Source organism: Acomys russatus, chromosome 1, assembly GCF_903995435.1.
Source record: "Acomys russatus chromosome 1, mAcoRus1.1, whole genome shotgun sequence".
Taxonomy (NCBI): domain Eukaryota; kingdom Metazoa; phylum Chordata; class Mammalia; order Rodentia; family Muridae; genus Acomys; species Acomys russatus.
The window spans coordinates 25,454,544-25,475,464 of record NC_067137.1 but is presented as its reverse complement, the minus strand read 5'-3'; the positions used below and the strand labels follow the sequence as shown (position 1 = coordinate 25,475,464).

General features: G+C 45.3%; 1 protein-coding gene across 1 annotated transcript in view; it reads left to right on the top strand.

Annotated features, from left to right (window-relative positions):
- The window catches only part of Ncoa1 (nuclear receptor coactivator 1), a 97,068-nt gene extending 88,525 nt beyond the window's left edge, over nt 1-8,543 (top strand). Inside the window, 2 exon segments of the mRNA XM_051143092.1 lie at nt 3,876-3,965; nt 7,911-8,543. Of these exon segments, the coding sequence (XP_050999049.1) occupies nt 3,876-3,965; nt 7,911-8,081 (261 nt within the window). The 3' untranslated portion in view covers nt 8,082-8,543.
- Nucleotides 8,544-20,921: the final 12,378 nt, after the last annotated feature.

Below are 20,921 nucleotides of genomic sequence, written 5' to 3'. Positions count from 1 at the left end.
CTTTTTGTAATGGACTTTGAGTAATTTGATTATGATGAGCAGAGACAATACTAGTACATCTAGGGGCAGGGATGAGACTCACCAAAACAGAGCTGCAGCGGCCTGTGCTTTTCTGTTTCTTGTTTTTGGTGTTTATTTAGATTCTTGGTCCATGAATGTGTAATTTTCATCAAATTTAGGAAAATGTCAGTCATTCTTCAAACTTTTACCTGTCACTATTCCTCCCCTCCAGGTATACTATCTGAAAGTATCCCATCAGTCCCTGGTCTCTGAGGCTGAAGGAAGGAGTTGATTTTAGCACAAAATTCAGTCACTTACACATAGAGAGAGAGAGACAGACAGACAGACAGACAGAGACAGAGAGACACAGAGACAGATGGAGAGAGGGAGAGACAGAAACAGAGAGAGAGACAGAGTGGGGGCGGGGGAGAGGTGGGTCATATAGCCCAGGCTGGTCTCAGTCTCACTGCACAGCCAAGGATCACCTTAAACTTGTGCTCTTCTTGTCTCTTCAAGTATTGTGATTACTTGTGTCACCATATCTGATTTTTTGAAAACATACTTACTTCATTTTATTTTTCTTGTATAAAAACACCTATGTGGTAGCCACAGCTGGAGCCTGGGTCCTCTTAACAGACACTCTGGTGTGGGTTTTTATAAGATGATCAGTGAATTCCTGATAAGGAGACTTGGTGAGCACAGCGTCTTTCCAAAGGTCAGGTGTCAGGTGGCTGTAGGTGTTGGAGATGGGATCAAAAGTGGCCTTGGCAAAGTTGCCCAGGGTGGCAGTGCACCCCTGGCTGATGTGTAGCAGCCATCAATACCGGCCATCATCAGTAGCTTCTTGGACACAGGAGCAGAGACAATACCAGTGCCTCTAGGGGCAGGGATGAGATGCACCAAAACAGAGCCACAGCGGCCTGCCGTCACCTTGCACGGAACAGCATGTGGCTTGCCAGTCTTGTTCCCCCAGTAGCCACTCTGCACAGGGACGATGGAAAGCTTGGTCAAGGTGATGGTGCCTCGGATAGCAATGACTACCTCCTTGGAGCACTTAACAACAAGACCAACATGACCATTGTAGTCCCCAATAGTGACAAAAGCCTTGAACCTGGTCTGCTGGCCAGCCCGTGTCTGCTTCTGCACTGGCACAGTCTTTAGAAACTCATTCTTTAAGGATGTACCCAGGAAAAAGTCAATAATCTCGGATTCCTTAATGGGCAAGGGGAAACAGGTAGATCTCCTGCAAGGACTTGATCTTCGTGTCCTTAACCAGGCAGCCCAGCTTGGTGACGGGGATCCACTCCTTGTCTTCGACTTTTCCTCCATGAGCCCCATGGCCCCTAAGACCGCAGCTGAAGCCTCAGCACCGCAGCCTCCTATTCCTGCCACCCCCACCCCCAGGCCTCCAGACCCTCCCGCTACACCAGTGTCATCCCTTGGTGTTTTCCTGAAGAAGAAGGAGGCATTCTTGATTTTTTTTTTTCCTGATTTTTTGAGACAGGGTTTCTCTGTGTGGCTTTGGCTGTCCTAGACTCACTTTGTAGACCAGGCTGGACTCAAACTCAACAGCAATCCTCCTGCTTCTGCCTCCCGAGTGCTGGGATTAAAGCCGTACGGCACCACGCCCGGCACATCCCTGATTTTTTATGCAGTGCTCTATCAACCGAGCTGCATCCCCAGGCTCCTGTGTGTTCATTTTAAATACTTATTCCCATAGCTTAAGGTTCACTTTTTTTTTTCATTATCTAGTCTGTTAATTTTATCCAATATGTTTTTCATCTCAGACATTTCAATATCTAGATGTTAGATGTCAATCTTCTTACTGTTTCAAATTGCTGCTGTATCTTTCATCTTTCCTCTGTGTGCTTCTTATATTATCAAGTCAGCTCCCTCCTCCACGCGTCTGCAGATCTGGGAGCTCAGGTCTTAGACTTGTGCAGAAGGTGATTCCCCTGCTGAGCCATCTTGTTACATGACTGAAAGGAGAAACTGAGTCATCTTGCCAGCCCTATTTGTCTTTTGAATGAGCCAGGTTTTTACTTCTTTTCTTTTCATTTCTTGAATTTGAAGTATTCTTTAGGTGCACCCGTGGCTTAGGATTCTTCGCCACAAACCTTAGCCATTATTACCACAGCAGCAACCAGTTTACAGGCTTTCCCCCCAGTCAGTTGTGCAGAAGCCTACCTGCCAGCGGCAGTTTCTTATTGCCATCAACCTGAATTAGGTTGATTTGGTGTTCAGCCCAAAGGGAGGCCTCCACCAACTTTACGTCTGTCAGCTCATCACAGTGAGATACAGTGCATAAAGATGGACTTGGTGTGTCTTTGGGGCTTTAGCGATTTTACAGTTCATGCCTAGACCATTGTAGATGTCTTCGGGACAGTCCTCAGTCCCTCCTGTAGTCAGTGTCGGCATCCATTACAGCTCTACCAGCAACGCCTTCCTTGGGTATGGCAATGAGTTACATGCGAAGGTGAATCTTGAGTAGGACTTGGCAACGGCAAAGGAAGAGCTCTTCTTGCTTCTTGGATGTATGGGATACGATTATTACGACTATCTTAAATCCTCACCTGGCCCCTGAACTGTTTTGGAATTGACTTCAGTTCGTTGGTTTTCTTTTTCGTTATGGCTCATAGTTGTCTGTTCTTTATGTGACTGGAAATTTTTTAGCATAAGACTATGAAGTTTACCACCTATATTCTTACAAATATTTTTTATCTATGTAATGGGAAATGTTTAGTTTCCCTGGAAGCAATTTGGTCCTTCTTGGGTTTTACTTTTTATTTGGTGGGACAAAGTAGTATTTATTCTCTATCCAATTTTTTTTTAAATAGTAAGGTTCTACTGTGTTTTCTGCTACCTCTTGAATCTGACATTTTTTCCTCTGGCTGTTGAGATGGAGACCTAGTCCCAGCCCTGTGTGGTCCTTTGGAATTACCCCGTTTATTTGCTCAGGCAGCTCTTTCCTCTGCATTGTGAGCCACAGACTGAAGGACCTTGCACATGTTCAGACCTGTCTCTGGACTTTTCTTTAATATTCTGCCCTGTGGGTTCCAGCAGCTTCTTACCTCAAGGAACCTGCTCAGCTGTAGACTAGGAAATTGCTGCACTAGTGAATTCCCAACAGTCTTCCAGATCTCAGAGATCTGCTCTGCGCTGCCTTTGTCTGGTGTCTTAAATGCCTTTGCATATAATCTTTCCATTTTCTTTGGTGGATTCAGACAGTGGTATAAATGCGATCTTTGCTCCTGATTCTTTTTTAATATTTTTTAAGGTGTGTGAATGTGTTTGCATGCAGATGTGTGCATGCATCCAGATGCATGCATTCATGTGGGTATGTGCACCCACATGGAAGTACAGTTGCCTGCAAAAGCCATTGGATTCACCTGGGGCTAGAGACTAGATGGGTTAGGTCACCTGGTGTGGGTGCTAAGAGCCAAACTCAGGTCCTCTTCAAGCTCACCATGCCTCCAGCCCTTTGTTACTGATTCTTAGCTGAGGTGGTAAGTCAGCTTGAGTGTATACCTGTGTGTGAGAGAGGAGAGAGAGCAAGATAAGGAAGTTGAGACAGACTGATTCAGAGAGAGAAGATTTTTAAAATGTGTGTCAAATACCAGAATATATTGGAAAAGTATGCAACTCAATTCATTTTGCAAGCTGAACACTCCAAACAACCACCCAGGTCAGAAACAGCATCAGAAGTTCCCATAGTCTCCACCCACAAGGGAGCTGCCGTCTGACTGATTAGTGTGGTGAATCACTGTTAAGTTAGCAGGCCTCCTAGTACTTTTCTGTCAGTGTTCTTGTTGGAGAAGGTGGTTTTCAGCTTCAACAACCAGCTGATAGTTTGGTCTCTCGTTTATCCTTAATAGATGAATGATCCAGCACTGAGGCACACAGGCCTTTACTGCAACCAGCTCTCCTCCACTGACCTTCTCAAAACAGAAGCAGATGGCAACCAGGTCAGTAAGAAAGAAAATCCAAGTGCAGAGCTGGCGATGCACTCTGGATACGTGGAGGACATCACATAACATGAGGCTGAGAGCCTAACCCTGGAAGTCAGACGTGGGTGTGGTCCCTGGCTCCTCCCTTCTCAGGGGAGAGAAGGGGACTGCGGGGGATTTTAAAGACCTCTCTTGAGCTTTGTATGATGTTGCTTACAGGATGCAGCGAGGGTTAAATGAGATAAGCTGCTTTGGAAGGAAGGATTTAACTCAGTTCCCTGGTTAGAGAGTAGCCTCATGGATGTGGACACTAACCAACTATTAAACTCTGCAGATCAGTGTTCTACAATGCTGTAGTCGAAGACCTCAGAATAGTTCAGTAAACTGAGATAAGGAAGAGTCTGCTGTGTACATTATGTGCGCATTCACAAAGCTAGAAGCACTCCTTAGCAGGGTGCTTCTTAACAGCACCAGTAGCAAGGGGGGGGGTTCTTTTCTAAATTTGGGGGGTGGGATTTAATTCACTTTGGCAGCTGATTTAATCTTCAGTCTCTTAATATTAACATAGGCATCAGGTACACATAGACATAAAAGTACACACATCTTTACTGTAAATGTTGTGCTTTGCAGCGCACTGCTCTCCAGTGTGGGCTTTATCTCATTTAACCTTCCATCATAACTGTGGAGGCTGCAGTGTACTCCTTTCCTTCACAGATGAAGAAACGGGACCTGAGGACCTTTCACTGTGCGCAGTATTCACAAAGCTAGAGAGATTCAGACCCAGGTCTTCCCAGCACCAAAGTCCCCTTGGGGCCTCTTAACGGTGTAGCACAAAGATACATGCACCTAAACAGTCATGTAACCAAAGGCAGACTACCAGATGTGTCCAGTAAATGACAAAAACCAAGCATTTACCAACAGGAGGAACAGAGACGGCATATAGCTCAGTAATAGGGCACGCATCCACCTTGTGGAAGGCTCTGGGTTCCATTCCAGTACTGAGAAAAATAGATGAATAAAGCTAAGATGGTCTGAGAACATTTGCACAGGAGATGGACTAAACTGGCCTTGAACAATTCTCAGGCCATGTGAAGGAGAAAAGATTGGCAGATGTTGGCAGGAAAAGAGTAATAATTTCACATAGTTATAGGAAGCCAAATCCACTGAGAAAAAGAAGTCTGTAATAAGAAATCACAGGAATCACCGGGTGGTGGTGGCATACACCTTTAATCCTGGCACTCAAGAGGCAGGCAGATCTCTGCGTTTAGGGCCAGCCTGGTCTACAGAGTGAGTTCTAGGACAGCCAGGGCTACACAGAGAAACCCTTTCTCAACAGAGGGAGAGGGAGAGAGAGAAGAGAAGAGAAGAGAGAGGAAGGAAGGGAGGGAGAGATTAATTATAGGGATCAAAAGATAGTAGATGGCATCACATTTCAAGATAACTTGAACACTGAGATCAGGAATCTGGGCGGCTTGCTCCTTGGTTGGAAGAGGTGAAGGAAGGCATGCTGGGGGCTATGAGTGGGAAAGGTGAGCCAGGCGGCTGTGTGCAGAGGCTGCCCTGTAGGAAGTGTGCCTGAGTCCTGTGAGGTAAAGAATGGGCACTTTGTGACAGTAAATGGAAGTCAGTCTTCATTCCCTAGAAGTTGACAGTCACCCTCACAGAGACATGTCCCAGGCCGCAGGACAGACTAATGCAGAACCAACAGATTTTTCAGGTTCTACAGTTGTCAGACAGTGCTTGATCTAAATTAAAACGTATGCAGCATGCCTTCAGCTCCCTTCCCCCTCCTGCTGTGCCTATCTGTGCAGACATGGTAGTTTAAAAATCCTTTGCGATCTGGTCATAGGCATTCTTACTTTAGGTAACAGTTCTAAGAGGCTAACATGAGGTTTGGAATCTGGCTTAATCGTTGTAATTTTTATATACTTTTAAAATATTTTCTTTAAAGAAGCAGCTTTTCCTTCTAGTTTGTTTTATAACTTCTTTTTTATCAAAATTGTTTTAAAATATTTAGGGAAGAAAACCACCTTAGGTGCTCTGCTTCTACATTTCCTACTTAGGGGGCTGGCGAGATGGCTCAGTGGTTAAAAGCACTGGCTGTTCTTCCAGAGGACCCAGGTCCAATTCACAGCACCCACATGGCAGCTCAAAATTGTCTGTAACTCCTTTTGCAGGGGCTCTGACACCCTCACACAGACATACAGGCAAAACACCAGTGTACATAAAATAAAAAATTTTTTAAATATCTCATTCTTAGAAATAAATAAGTATGAAATTTTACATGTTGACTTAAAGTAAATCAGTGCCTGAAAAGCATCATGGTTTATAGTCACGTGACGCTCTGGTGGGATAACGTCCACCCGTTATAACCATCATGGCATCTCTTGTTATGCTTTCATTTCTGTTTTTGCCAAGCAGACACTAGTTAGACAGAACTGTAGAGATCACGGGAATGCTGGCATCCAGACTGGCAGACAGAAATGACAAGAAGACCAAGGGGGTACCAAGGTTCAGCTGTGTAAGTCCAGACAGGAGCACAGAGTGGAGACGCAGGAAGTGGGCCGGGAGGTTGCTGTGAGGAGAGAAGGCTCCCTGAGTCTTCAGAAGAAAAGGAGTGGGAGTGGCAGCTAAAGAGCAGCACACCATGAAAAGGACACAGGGCAGCTGGAAATAGAGCCAGATGGGGTGTGGTGCTCATGAGATGAGCTCAGAGGAGGAGTCCTGGGGACACAGCAGAACAGGAGCAGACCCTGGGAAGCTGGACAAAGAGGGTGATGGGAAAGGAGAGATGCCAGCCTCACTCACTCACTAGACACGGAGGGTTCCAGGGCGGTCAGCCTTCCCAGAGAGGGAGTCAAGGGGGCATGCAGCAGTCACCTGAGACAGGAGCTCGGTAGCAGGGCCATTTGATCAGCGGAGGTAATGGAAAACAACTTATATTCCACTTAAGATAGAAATTTTTCAGAAAAGTTGAATACAAATGGCATGCATTAGTGATAAATGACAGAAAAAGATATCACTAATGTAACATCCTTTACAAGGTATTAAATATGAGGCACATTTGCTGACAGTCTTAGTCACTGAGCCACCCTAGAAAGCATTTCTGTCCCACATCTAGAGCGCTCAGAAGTGCAGCCTTCTAGACAGCTCTGTAGACAAGTTTTTATTAAGGCTCATGCAGAAAGACTAATAGCTGGCTTTGTTTTCCAGTAGGAGATGCCAAAACTATGTAACTTTAGACATTTTTTTAAATAATACATACCATTGGAAATAAAGAGAAATTTCACACTGTTCTCAGCTGATGCTTGTTGTTGGTTTTTTGGGTTTTCTTTTGTTTTGTTTTGTTTCTCATGTGTTTAAGTAAATTGTCTATGAGGGAAAAATAAACACAAAACTTCTCTGCTGATATTTGTTATAAATCTTAAGTCAATGTGTGAGGGAGCTGTGTACAGTTTCCTGCACTAGTCACCTGGGCATGGGCCTCAGTGACACAGTGTTGGTGCTGGCTTTAGTTTGCTAATGCTGGGTTACAGCCCCTATTTACTCAGTGACCAAAAAAATAAAGACTTTTCCCCTATTAAAGTTATCCATAGAATGCTGTTGATCTAGTTTTCCAATTAGCATGCTATTTTTAAAACCCACTACTGTACCCCCAAACTCTGAAACTGGGCTTTTTGCAGCCTTGGCAGTGTTAAGGAAGGCGCTCTGAGTATAGATGGCAGCCCTAAAGGAGGCGCAGCCCGTCCAGCCTTGGTTTTATTTTAAGTGTGAACTTCCCAGAACCCTGAGCAGAATGAGTGCAGCGATTTTCTTTTTGTAGGACAAGAAGACAGAAGAGTTCTTCTCTGTGGTGACTACAGACTAGAGGATGCTCTAGTGAGTTTCCACTTCACGCAGTACCCACTCATAAGCGGGGGGGCAGGCCCTTCTGTCTAAACACATCTTTTATCTGTGTTCCAGCAGGTGCAGCAGGTTCAGGTGTTTGCTGACGTCCAGTGTACAGTGAATCTGGTAGGCGGGGACCCTTACCTGAACCAGCCTGGTCCGCTGGGAACTCAAAAGCCCACATCAGGACCACAGACCCCCCAGGCCCAGCAGAAGAGCCTCCTTCAGCAGCTACTGACTGAATAACCACTTTTAAAGGAATGTGAAATTTAAATAATAGACACGCAGAGTTATACAAATATATATTTTTCTGAGATTTTTGATATCTCAATCTGCAGCCATTCTTCAGGTCGTAGCATTTGGAGCAAAAAAAAAAAAAAAAAAAAAGGAAAAAAAAGAAAAAAGTTCACTTTTGTTGGGAGATTGAGAGATGTTTTTGTTTCTTTCTTTGTAAAGGCCTTGGATATTGGAAAGAATAACAAGGCAGAACAGTTGGACAATCTTATTTCTTGAGCCAAAAGTTAATTATTCTTATTTTTATAATCAGTCATTGGCTTCTTGTCTGGATGAAGGCTTTTGGAGGGAAACCAAAATAACAAGTTCCAAGGGGAAGACGAAGCCCTGCCTCACCGGCTCAGCCCGGCCCCTGCCCTGGAAGAAAAGGCCCTGGGCTTCGCCTGTCAGTCCACCAAAGGCTGCCAAGGTCCTCCCCCCAGCAGCCGCCCTCCCCAGCCCCAGGCAGCTTGTGCGTACAATCAGCTTCGTCAAGCAACTCTGTGTCTGTTGGCATCAAGAGAATATTTTGCTTCTACACATGTACCCCTTCTCCTTTTTATAAAGATGGGTTTAAACCAAGATGCCTCCAGGAAAGAGGATGAAATGAGTATATTCACTGAGGAATCCAAAAAATGCAGCTTGGGGGAAAATGCAATAATTTGATGAGATGGGTGAAGGACAAGAACCGAGTTCTATCAATTATTGTAGATACAATTTTCTGATTAAGTCCGCGGGGGAAGGCAGCCTGTTCTTTCTGCGTTTACTCTGTTAACAGCAAGGTAGCTAAAGTTATTTAAAATAAAATTAAATTTATGATCCGAGTAGCTTATTTTTTCCTCAAATCTCACTGTAAATATATTTTGATTTCTTGTAGAAACTGATTTTGTTCTGTTTAATTTTATGCTCTTTTTTTTTTCATCTTCTTGGTTTTTCTAAATTTGTGTGTGAAATATAATGTTGATTGAATTGCAAATACATTTGGCTAGTAATTTCATTATCCCAGTAACTGTGAAGCCATGTATGGATTTACTTTGGGTCTCATCAAAGTGGCTGGAGAGAGCTAGAGCCGGCCGCCCCGGAGTGTCCAGGCTCAGCTGATAGGAGTACATAGGCCCCGTGTATGAAGGGAAATCAGTGCTCAAAGAAAATCTTTTTTTTTCCCCCCTCTCAGAATGACTTTGGGAATTTAATTTCCATCAGTGCAAATGTATTTCTCTGTTCTGCTCCAAGGCTAATTGGTACCATGTTCCCCCGTCGTCTTGTTACTCTGTCACATCCCGTCTCATCCTGGCCCCCAAGAAAGGAGCCAGCGAACTGACTGTAATGCCAGAAGTTCTGCTGCAGGCTGGGAGAGCTTGAGCAAGGCAGCGCGAGAGAGGCCGAGGGAGACCTCCAGCGCTGACCTTGATCTGCATCCCTGCGGCCTGCGCGTGACAACACCGACCTTCTGCCCCAGCTCCCTCTGCTCACACAGCAGAGAAGGCCGTAAGAGCCAGTGCGGATGAGGAGCATAGACTCACGACTTCAAGGAAGAAGCCATTTGCCCAGGTCCTTCCTTCTGCATCTCAGCACCCCGAATTTCAGATAACTCCGCCGAACAGCATCCACTCAGAAACTGCCTGAGTTTTGAAAATGGTGGAAGGGCTCATGTGGTAGCAACTATGAAACAGAAATAGGACCTTCGGTTACAAACATTATCTTTTTTAGTTTTTCAGAAAATGCATCCCTGATCTCATTCATTTCCAGCTTGAAAGCCCAGCCATATTACTCTAGTTCCTACCAAACTGCGCTAGGAGGTCGTTTCCATTTTGTCTGTGATGCTAAGCGTGCAGACTTCAGGAAGCTCACCTTCAACTTCAGCATTCCAGATGAAGTTTCCTGACTCAGTGCTTTTGCCTAAGGACCTAGAAAGAGAAAAGCATAAGGAAAATTGGAGATGCTAGCGTCCTCCCCCATCCCCACTGCACCTTAAAGTATGCATGTCACCTTCAAGGTTTTATAATTGCACTGTTTGTTTTATGTATGTACAGATTAAAATTATTGCTACATTTGAGGAAGATAAAATTGCTTGCTTCTATGTAATTCCTGTCATTCCACAGGAAATTGACTTTTCCAGCTACTGAATAGAATTTGTTTAACAACCCCACGGGCTAGCTCTTCATTTATGCGCGGAGGGCAGGGGGAAGAACGGCTCTAGAAAAGCTGCCAAGGCTTTCATGGGACATAAAAGCCTTTGCTTACCAGGAAACTGGGACAGAGGGGAGGACATCCTATAGGGACTCTAAATGAGAGAAGCATGGAAGAATAGCAAAGTAGAAGGATCCAGAGGGTCCTAGAAACCTACAAGTAGAATGTTATGATAGGCAGATTTGGGCCCAGGGGTCCCACTCAAACTAAGGCACCAGCCAAGGATAATACAGGTGGTAAACTTTAAACCCCTACCCAGATCTAGCCAGTGGGCAGAACATTCTCCACAGTTGAGTGGAGAGTGGAATATGACTTTCTCATGTACTCTGGTGCCTCACATTTGACCATGTCCCCTGGAGGGGGAGACTTGGTGGCACTCAGAGGAAGGACAGCAGGTTGCCAAGAAGAGACTTGATACCCTATGAGCATATACAGGGGGAGGTAATCCCCCTCAGGAACAGTCATAGGGGAGGGGAATACTGGGAAAATGGGAGGGAGGGAAGAATGGGAGGATACAAGGGATGGGATAACCATTGAGATGTAACAAGAATAAATTAATAAAAAAATTTTTAATTGTGAAACATAAAATAAAACTTTAATCTGGTCTTAAAAGAAAAGAAAAGAAAAGCTGCTAAATCTAGGATGACTTTAAATACTAAAGGTTAATAAAAAGAAAGGATCCCTGTAGCCAAAAACCCTTAAAGTCACTCTAAGATGAACTAGTCCTGTAAATTTTGATAAGATCAAAGTCAGGCTGTGATTGGGGGCCTTGAGGAAATGCTAACTTAAAACTGGGCCATTTGTCTGATGAGTAAAGTGTGCTGTCTCTGTGGCTAGGATACTTACTATCCAGGCAACACTAAAGAACCACGGAATCACCTGCCTCTCTCAGTGTGCTGCCACAGGCGTGGCACTGGACTCGAGGATTCTGTTTCCCTGTGAGAATGCATTTCATAAGCGTAAGGCCCTGGCCAGTGAGATGGCTCAGCATCTGTAAGCAACAGCTGGAGCTCTCTCTCTCTCTCTCTCTCACACACACACACACACACACACACACACACACACACACACACACACACAGTTTTGTTTAAACTTAAACCCTAAGTAGAGCCAATTCCAGAGGCTAGGGCAGGGCCTGTTTGTCACATACCCACATGTAACTACTACGGACTTGGAATGTTCTGTTTAGAATCATATTTTGAGGTGAAGTAGTACATTTTTCCTCTAGTTTGGATAAGGGGAGAATGATGCGTCTTTTAGATGAGGCCTCCCACTGACAGAGCTATCCTAAGTGGCAGTGAAGCGAGAACGACAAATAGAAACATTGAGGGAAACCGAGATGTTGAAATGAGGAGACTACCTTCTTTGTGGTCTTGTCCAAGGAAGACTCCATTCATAAAGAAGTTCCTAGAAGCTGCATCTTGGGTTGGCCGAGCAAAAGAAAGGACAGTTGTCTGCTTACCTGCTGCTAGTCTTATGCTGACATTAAGTGGGCTTGCCAGAAGAGCACCTGCACTTGAATATACTCAATGGTCTGTGGCCATTACTCTACCTCTAAATTTCACTGGTTTAATTGATCCCATGTGCTCTTTTTGTTGGAGGTTGGACCTGTTCTGCCAGCAATGTTAGTTTTCTTTGCATATTTTCTTTTCACTGCTACCATAGTTCTTAGGAATATTGAAAGCATAAAATCTCTATCACCGTTCAGTTACTCAACACATTCCTTATCCAAGGCTCTAGGAGTAAGAAAGCATGAAAGCAGAAGCAGGCCCTGCCCTGAGTTCACTTCCATTCCCTTCACATGAGGGGATAGAGAGCAGTTAGATGCAGGATTGTGGGGAGTTGTACAAAGGAGAGTTCCAGAGGGAAGCCATGCCTGGAGGTCTGTGCAGGTGTCCTTGCACAAGAAATGGCCTTAGAGGCGAGGTGCTTAGAGTACAGCTGACATAATACTGTGAAGAGTGGATCCAGGACAGATCGGAGGAGCATGGGAAAGCGGAGGTGGACAGGGGCCATAGAGCCCTGGCTTCTGAGACTGTTGGCTGATGCATGGAATACTCACAAGCAGGCCGGCCGGCCTGAGGAGTTCTGCCAGCAGGCTGGAAAGCAGCTGAAGGGACTGATGACTGCAGTAGGAACCTGTGCTAGGCTTGGAGGCCTTGTTTGGAAATCATAGCCGCTGATAGCTGAGGTCTCTTCCATAACCAACCCTACCCAACCAGAAGCAGAGCCTTCTGTTCTTGCTGGCCCCCTATCTGTAGCTGGTGACAATATTAGAGAAACTGAGTGTGCCCTAACAATTTCTAAAGTGCTTTCAGGAGCATCGCCTCCCCCTCCATAGACCTTTGAGTGAACTGTAAACAGGAAACAAGCTCTACTGGCATTATGATACAAACAACCGTGTGGGGACTTGAAATCCAATTTTTAAAATGTAGTGTATGTGAGGGAGCGTTTTGCCTGCATGCTTGTGTTTGTGCCACACGAGTGCCTGGTGCCTGCAGAGGTCAGAAGAAGGCCTTGGATCCCCTGGAACTGGAGTTACAAATGTTCATGAGTCACCGTGGGGGTGCTGGGAACTGAACCTGGGGCCTCTGCAAACGCAACAAGCGCTTTAACCACTGAAGCGTCACTCCAGCCACATCTTTTAATTGCAGACTCAGGGTCACTGTCCTGGACTAGATGACTTAAGACTGTCATGAGTCTGTACAGACTTTAATCTCATGTATGAACTTAAGCCCAGCTCTCTTCCGTGAAGAATGCTAAATGCAGCCTTGAAATGAAGGGCAAGAGGTCAAAAGTGGAGAAGAGAGAACCCAACCCTTTTTCTAGAGACTGTGAGAACTTGTCCTTTGGGTCCTCGAGGAAATGGGGGCAGGGGGCAGACGCTCTTTGGCATGTAGTCAGCAGAGTGTCCCAGTGTGGTTTGTCTCTGCATATCTAAACAGGAAATGTAGGATGGACTCTGTGAAACAGGGTCAACACTTTAGCTCAAAAGAATTTTCAAAAATTAGTTAGAGACAGGTACAATAAGAATGGCAGGCAGGATTTGAGGCACAGCTTAACTGTAGAGCACTCACCGAGCACGTAGGAGACCCTGGGTAGGTCCCCAGCAGTGTGTCATTTCCGTGAAACTAGCTGTAGAGTCTGCAGTTCTAAGACAGCAGGTTCATGGATCACGGTTGGAAGCATCCACTCTTCTGGGCTCTTGATCCTTTAGTTGGCGAGGCCTCCCTGCATGTTGCAGATTCCCTGGTGTAATATCTGTGCTCATTTCAGGAACCTATAACAAGGAAAAACAAGTATCCATAGCGTAAAATGTTGTAAGGAGCAACTGCTTTCTCATCAGCTATTCCAGAAATCCTAAGATTTAGAATAAAGCAAAAAAAGAAAAAAAAAAGAAAAGAAAAGAAATCATAGGCCATAAAAATAGCTTCTGTTCTTTATGAGCTGATGTGTGACAGGGACAGACAGCACCAGAGATAACTGTGTGAACTGTCCATTTCCTACAGTAGAGACTCCATAACCCTTAAACCAATGGTTCTCAGACTTCCTGAACCTTTAATACAGTTCCTTATTTGACCCCAACCATGAGATTATTTTGTTGCTACCTCATAACTGTAATTTTACTACTGTTACAAATCATGATGTAAATATCTGGTATGCTACCCCTGTGAGAGGGTCGCAACCCACACATTGAGAACCACTGCTGTGAACATTCCACTCTGCAGGGAAGTCCAGTCTGGTACTAACAGCAACCCTATGAGCGCTTCCCACCTGCGTTTGATCTTCCACCACCACCACCACCACCATCACCACCACCACCACCACCAACAACATCCACCACCCAGCCACCACACCACCACCACCACCACCATCCCCACCACCACCATCACCACAACCACCACCATCACCACCATCACCACCACCATCACCACTCACCACCATCACCACCACCATCACCACCACACCATCACCACCACCATCACCATCACCACCCAACACCACCACCACCACCACCACCACCACCACCATCACCACCACCACCACCCCCACCATCACCACCACCACCACCATCACCACCACCACCCACCCCACCACCATCACCACCCCACCACCACCACCACCACCACCATCACCACCACCACCACCACCATCACCACCACCACCATCACCACCACCACCATCACCACCACCACCACCACCACCATCACCACCACCACCACCACCACCACCACCACCACCACCACCACCACCATCACCACCCCCACCCATATTGCAGTGTACAGCAGGCCAGTTCACAGGTGTTGAAATTGAAATCCTGATTTGTGGTGAATGGGCTCTGAAATTCTGGCCTCAATAGTTAGTTGTTGGGAGCCACCATTAAAGATGAGACTATCATACACTGACATAACGACACTGACATTGACATAAAGCCTGGGAACCAAGGAGACTTTGTCATTATCATGGTTGTTTTTGATGGGGGTTCACTTCATTATGTAGAGCAGGCTGGCCTCAAACTCACAGAAATTTGTATGGCTTCATTTCTGTGCTGGTTTAAAGGTGCTTGCTTAAGCTGGGTTTTTTGTTTGTTTGTTTTTCTTTTTCTTTTTTAAGATTTACTTTACTTATGGATGAGTGCGTGCCTCCCTATGTGTGTGTGTGCACTTTCATGTGTGTGTGTGTTTGTGTGTGTGTGTTTGTGTGTGTGTGTGTGTGTGTGTGTGTGTGTGTGTGTGTGTGTGTGTAGGTTCACATGGAGGCCAGCAGAGGGCATTAGATGGCACCAGATTCCCTGGAGCTGGAGTAGCAAGAGTTGTGAGCCACCCAATGTGCGTGCTAGGAATGGAACTCTGGTCCCCTGAAAGATCAGCAAGCACTCTTAACCATTTAATGTTTATTCATTTCTGTAGCCCCAACACTGGGAATGCTAATGAATTCAAAATTATTCCCGAGAACTTAAGTCCCCTAAAGGCTTCTGAAGGTTTCTATTTTGAAAAATAAAACAGTACTGGTGTTAAACAGACATGTTTCTAATTTGCCTGAAGGCAATATTTCCAATGCATTTGTCTTGAGTACACTCTGAAGCCAGGACATTCTGCAAGACCCAGCCCTAAGCTTAGCACTGATGAACGTGAGTGCAGCCCGTGCCTCGGCCACCTCAAAATGAAGTCTCGAGCCAACTGACTTACTTCCCTACCATACAGTCTTGTGTCATTTATCCAACCAGCTGGCCTGTCATTTTACTAGTCATTGGCAACAACTAGCTTGTTTCCGCAGATTGCAAGATGCCGTGGTTTTCATGCCTTGCAGCCTCTCTTCTCCTTTCTAGCTCTATTAATCACAGGCCAACTTGAAATTGTTCTTAAGAACCGCCTTCTGCTTCCTGTGTGCCCCTTCACATGATCGTCAGAGGAACCTTCCCAAACAGCCTTCAGAAGCTACTGGTGGTGACGACTTCATGCCGAGAGCAAATCTCAAATCAGCCTACCTTCTGAGTGTGGAGATCTCTGGTTTCTAGAAAGCAAGTGCTCTGGTCACACACTACTCTGGTCTTTATTCCTTGTCTGTTGTTGAGGTAGGATCTCACTACATAGACCAGGCTGACCTTGAACTTGAAATCACCCTCCCTCGGCCTCTAGAGAGCCACCACACTCAGGATACTGCTGATCCTCATGCTTAGCCATGTTCCCACATTCATTTCTGCCTTGCCCGTGTTGCATCATTCAAAGCCCTTTTCCAGAATCTTTCTTCACTAAATCGTTAAGTCTCTTTTAGAAGAGGTATCCATCCTTTCCCCTTCTCTGCAGTGGCCTCCTGAATGCTAATTGGAGCAGTAGATAGTGGTTCAGCTGCTAAGGGACAAGCTGGCACTGAGTTGCCCCCCCACCCACCCCTGGAATCAGGATCACTGCATTTGTAGACTATTACAGATATATGCAAGACTTGCGTAGTGTGGTTTGGTTGCTGTGCTTTCCTATTTTTCATGAAATGTAACGGAATGCTTTTTCACTGGTCTTTGAAAGTCTCTAAGTGCAGGAACTGAAACAGGCTGAAGATCTGTTACACTTCTAGGCTTCTTTCCCAAATGAGCAGACAGTGGGCCCCGTCTCTTTCTGATCTGCAGTATGGACCTCCGAAAAACAATGCTTGGCATTAAGATTAAACAATAAAGAAGTGGCTCTGGGATTTCTTTCTTTGACTCACCTTTAAAGACGATGCTTCTGAAAGCTGCCCACTCAGAATGTGGAGCAGGTGGATTGAGTCAGCAAACAGGGAGATCCCAGATGTTGATGTCCTACCTGGGATAGCGTTCCTCAAAACAGCCCAGCCTGGCTTAGCTCTGCCTTGCTCTCGGTTCTAAAATGGCTGCCAAACACCTGCCTATCCCCAGTCTTAGGCTCCGCACTACCTGCTCATTTTCCATTCTAACCTGTAAACTTGTATAAACAGGAGCATGTTTAAATTTGTTCCCACTTGAGCATTCTTCTGATGTTGGTAATTACATCTTAAATGATAATTACTCAGTAATCTAGAATTTAAAGTAGAAATCATGCTCTATTTAAAGACTCATGTGGCTCCCTGCTTAGGCTTCAAATTGTCCTTCTATCTTCCCTTGAAAGCTTTTTTATTTTTTTAGATTTATTTATTTATTTATTTATTACTTGTAGTTTTCTGCCCGCATGTGTGCCTGCAGGCCAGAAGAGGACACCAGATCTCATTATGGATGGTTGTGAGCTACCGTGTGGTTGCTGGGAATTGAACTCAGGACCTTTGGAAGAACAGACAGTGCTCTTAACCTCTGAGCCATCTCTCCAGCCCATGCATGTATGGTAGGAGAAGCGATAGTGTAAAGAGCTAGTTCTTGTTTGTGGTCTTATGGTCCTAGGTGATCTGTCGTCTTAAGTGATCTTATGATCCATCCTAAGTGATCCAATGATCCTAAGTCAGTGGCTCTCAATCCATGGGTATCAGATATCCTGCATATCAGATATTTACAACTATGATTCATAGTGTATCAAAATTACAGTTATGAAGTAGCAGTGAAATAATTTTATGGTTGTTCACCACAGCATGAGGAACTGTATTCAAGGCTCACAGCGTTTGGATGGTTGCGAACCACTGCAACATGAGAGAAAGTAAACAGCCTTTTTTTTTTTTTTTTTTTTTTCAAGTTCTTCCTCAAAGAAGTTGGAATTCTAAAAGGGTTTGTCTTATAGGAATTGTAATACCGGGGGATGAAGAGATGGTTCAGCAGTTAGGAGCACTGGCTGTTTTTCCAGAGGTCCCGGGATCAGTTTCTAGCACCCACATGGCTGGCTGTAACTCCAGTCCCAATGACACCCTTACATAGACATACATGCAGGCAAAACACCAATGCACATTAAAAAATAAAAATTCTTTTTTTTTTTTTTTTGAAGAACTGCAATATCTATTTTAGATAATGAATTTTTAAAAATTTAATAGTTGGCCTGCAAAGTGACTCAGCAGGTAAAAACATGTGTCACACGAACCTGATAACCCAAATTTAATCCCCAAAACCTGTGTCATAGTAGATGGTGGAAACTGACTCCACAAAGCTATCTCTACTGTATAAGTGGCAGGCACATCCATACACGCACTATGTACACATTTCACAATAAATACTTGTGTAACAGTGACAGGAGGTAGTAACTGAAAACCGACTGTTTGCCTGTACAACTCTGGGCATTGAGGTACAATAAAATCCATTTCCTCAGGGACCCTGACAGACAAATTAGCAAAATCCATGTGTCAGATGGCAAATGTGGAGGGAAAGTTTAAGTAAGAGACGGAAGGTAGGAGGGGCACTGGAAGGGACTGGCCACCATTTAAAATGAGAAATCAGAACAGGCTTTCAGGAGAGGTTACATTTGAGTGACAAGCTAGAGATGAGACAGTGAGGACAGCATTATGGAGAAGAGCCAGAGGGTCAAAGTTCTGGTATGCTGGAGAAGGAAGAGAACAGAAGGCAATGAGCCAAAGAGGTTCCTCGGCTGTGGGGCTTATAATAGGAAACAATGGGCCCTAACCTGGGTATTGAGCTGGTTGCAAACCCAGACATATCTAGGAAGAAGGAATTGAGTAATTAGCCTGTAGGCAAGCCTGTGGGGGTGTTGCATTGACTGATGAGTGGGCAGGTGGAATTCGGTGGTATAAGAAGGCAGGCTGTGCAAGCTATGGGGAGCAAGCCCGTTAAACAGCACCCCTCCACGGCCTCTGCATCAGCTCCTGCCCCCAGGTTCCTGCCCTGACTTCCCTCCACGATGTGGAACTATAAGATGGCATAAACCTTTATCCCCAAGTTGCTTGGGTCATGCTATTTTATTACAGCCATAGAAACCCTGACTAAGCCAGTACTAAGGGACTTTTTTGTTGTTGTTGAACACAGGTGCAAAGAAAGCCAATGCAGAAGCAAGGTGACCTGTGGGGAGGGGCTGCAGCGGCAAGAGATGATAAACTGAGCCCAAAGTGATCAGATCCCTGATATGGTCCTCAGGCACAGGCGAAGCTATCTGCTGGCATATCAGATGCAGGATATGAGAAAAAATAAAATAAATAAAAGAATAAAAGTGACTCCCAGGTGTTGGGCCTGCGCAACTGGAAGGATGGAGTGGCCTTAACAGAGGCGGGGGAAGAAACACGTATTTGCTTCACGTTCTGTCGTATGTTTGAGATTCCCATCAGGCATCGGAGTGAACTCGGGCGAACGGGTTGGTGGCTTCGTACACGCTCTTGCAGCTCCCTTTGTAGATGACCTCAGCCTGACGCGCCACGTCACCCTTCCTCGTGGCCTTGGAAGGCCACAGCAATGATGACTTTGGTTCCCTGGACTGGCTTTCTTAGTTGCAGGGAACCAATCTATCAAGGCTTGGTAGTTTGGAGAAAGGGGGTTTGCTCTGTGTATCACACGACCAGCAGAAATCCACATAATGATAGGATTGGCTCTGTATATTTCTGTTTTCTTAGCATGCATTTTGTCTCACCCCTAGGTCCAGAACTTGAGTGTGATTTTTATTTTTGTTTTTTTTTATTTATTTTTTTTTTTTTGGACACTGCAAACACCCCATGGCTAAATTCCACCTGAAGCTAATTTCAAAGCCCACCTGTGTAGTTCTTAGAAAAGAGGCTGGACCTGTGCATAGCTTGACCTCCCAAGGCAGCTAAAACCTGTGAAGCAAGCAAAGCTGTTTTGTTCCACTAAGACCTTCCCATCAGGAACAACAGCTCCAGCTCCCTTTGCCTACGCTAAGGCTCAGGAAGCAGCAAGAAGTAGGTGTCCCAGGACAGCAAGTCGATGAGGACTTAGTGCCGAGATTAGACATAAAAGTTATTTCTCACATTCCCCACTAGGGGCGTTCCTCACTCCCGTGCCACAAGGAGCAGTTATTTCTCACATTCCCCACTAGGGGCGTGCTCCTCACTCCCGGTGCCACAAGGAGCAGTAACCTAAGCTTTGATCCTCACTTTACAAGTTCAGGAACTCAATTCTATCAACTCATCTGGTGATAACTGAGCCCTGGGTACCAGTTCACACAAGCCTGAGGCACAGTCCAGGATGTGAATTACCACTTTCACAGGCAGCTAAAGTGTTTCTGTGCTTGACCAACTCATGGCCCCTTTCTAAAGCACCTCTAAGTGGTATCTAGGAAGAAAACCAAGTTAGTAAAGGGTAATGAGAAAGTACAGATCAACTGAAAAAAGGTGGGTTTCAAGTCCAGCTCCTGCCACAGGCTTTGGTCTTATGCAAGTTAAATCTTCCTTTAAATGCTGGGGCAAGACTACCTGCATCGCAGACCTGCCAGGAGAGGCAACACGGAAGCACTTCACCAACTAAAGGTAAGGTGCTAACCAGGAATACACTGTGTAGGACAACATGTCCTTTTTGTAACTGTGTGTGTGTGTGTGTGTGTGTGTGTGTGTGAGTGAGTGTATGGCAGACATAGAGTGAACTTGGAACCAGGTCTCTGACCTCTGTATTTGCTCCTTGCAGAGAGCATGTTCTAAGGATGCAGAATAGGTCTGGTTGCTGTTTGTTGGGTTTTTGTTTTTGTTTTGTTTTGTTGAGACTGTATGTAGCCCAGGCTGGCCTTGAACCCACTATGTAGCGAAAATGACCTCGAACTTCTGATCCTGCCTCTCTCTCTTGAGTGCTGGTCTGTAATGGTATTATACCATGCCGGATTTAATGGTGCTAGGAATCAAAGCCAAACCTTAGTGCATTCTAGCAAGCACTCTGCAAAATGACCTATGAACTCAGTTCCAGGAAAAGGTGTTGTGTAGCAGTTTTAACCTGAGATTGAAACATTCCATTCTAGGGAAGCTCTAGTTAGAAAGAAAATAAACAACTCAAAACAACTTTATGGGAGTCCCTGAAACTGACCAGATTCCATAGGCCCCTCCCTCCCAAGAGTGAACAATAGATTGCTGAGATCACTCCCCGCAAGCCAAGCCACCTGAAGGAAGCTGAGACCAGCCACACTGCTTGGCAGGGGCTTCAGCCAACTGAACTACCTGGGAAGAACAGGACTCTCTGCCAGCTGCGCAGTGTGCTCCAAGTTTCCAGCTTATTAAAGCTGTCACCTGTTGGCACTACTTTTTATCTAC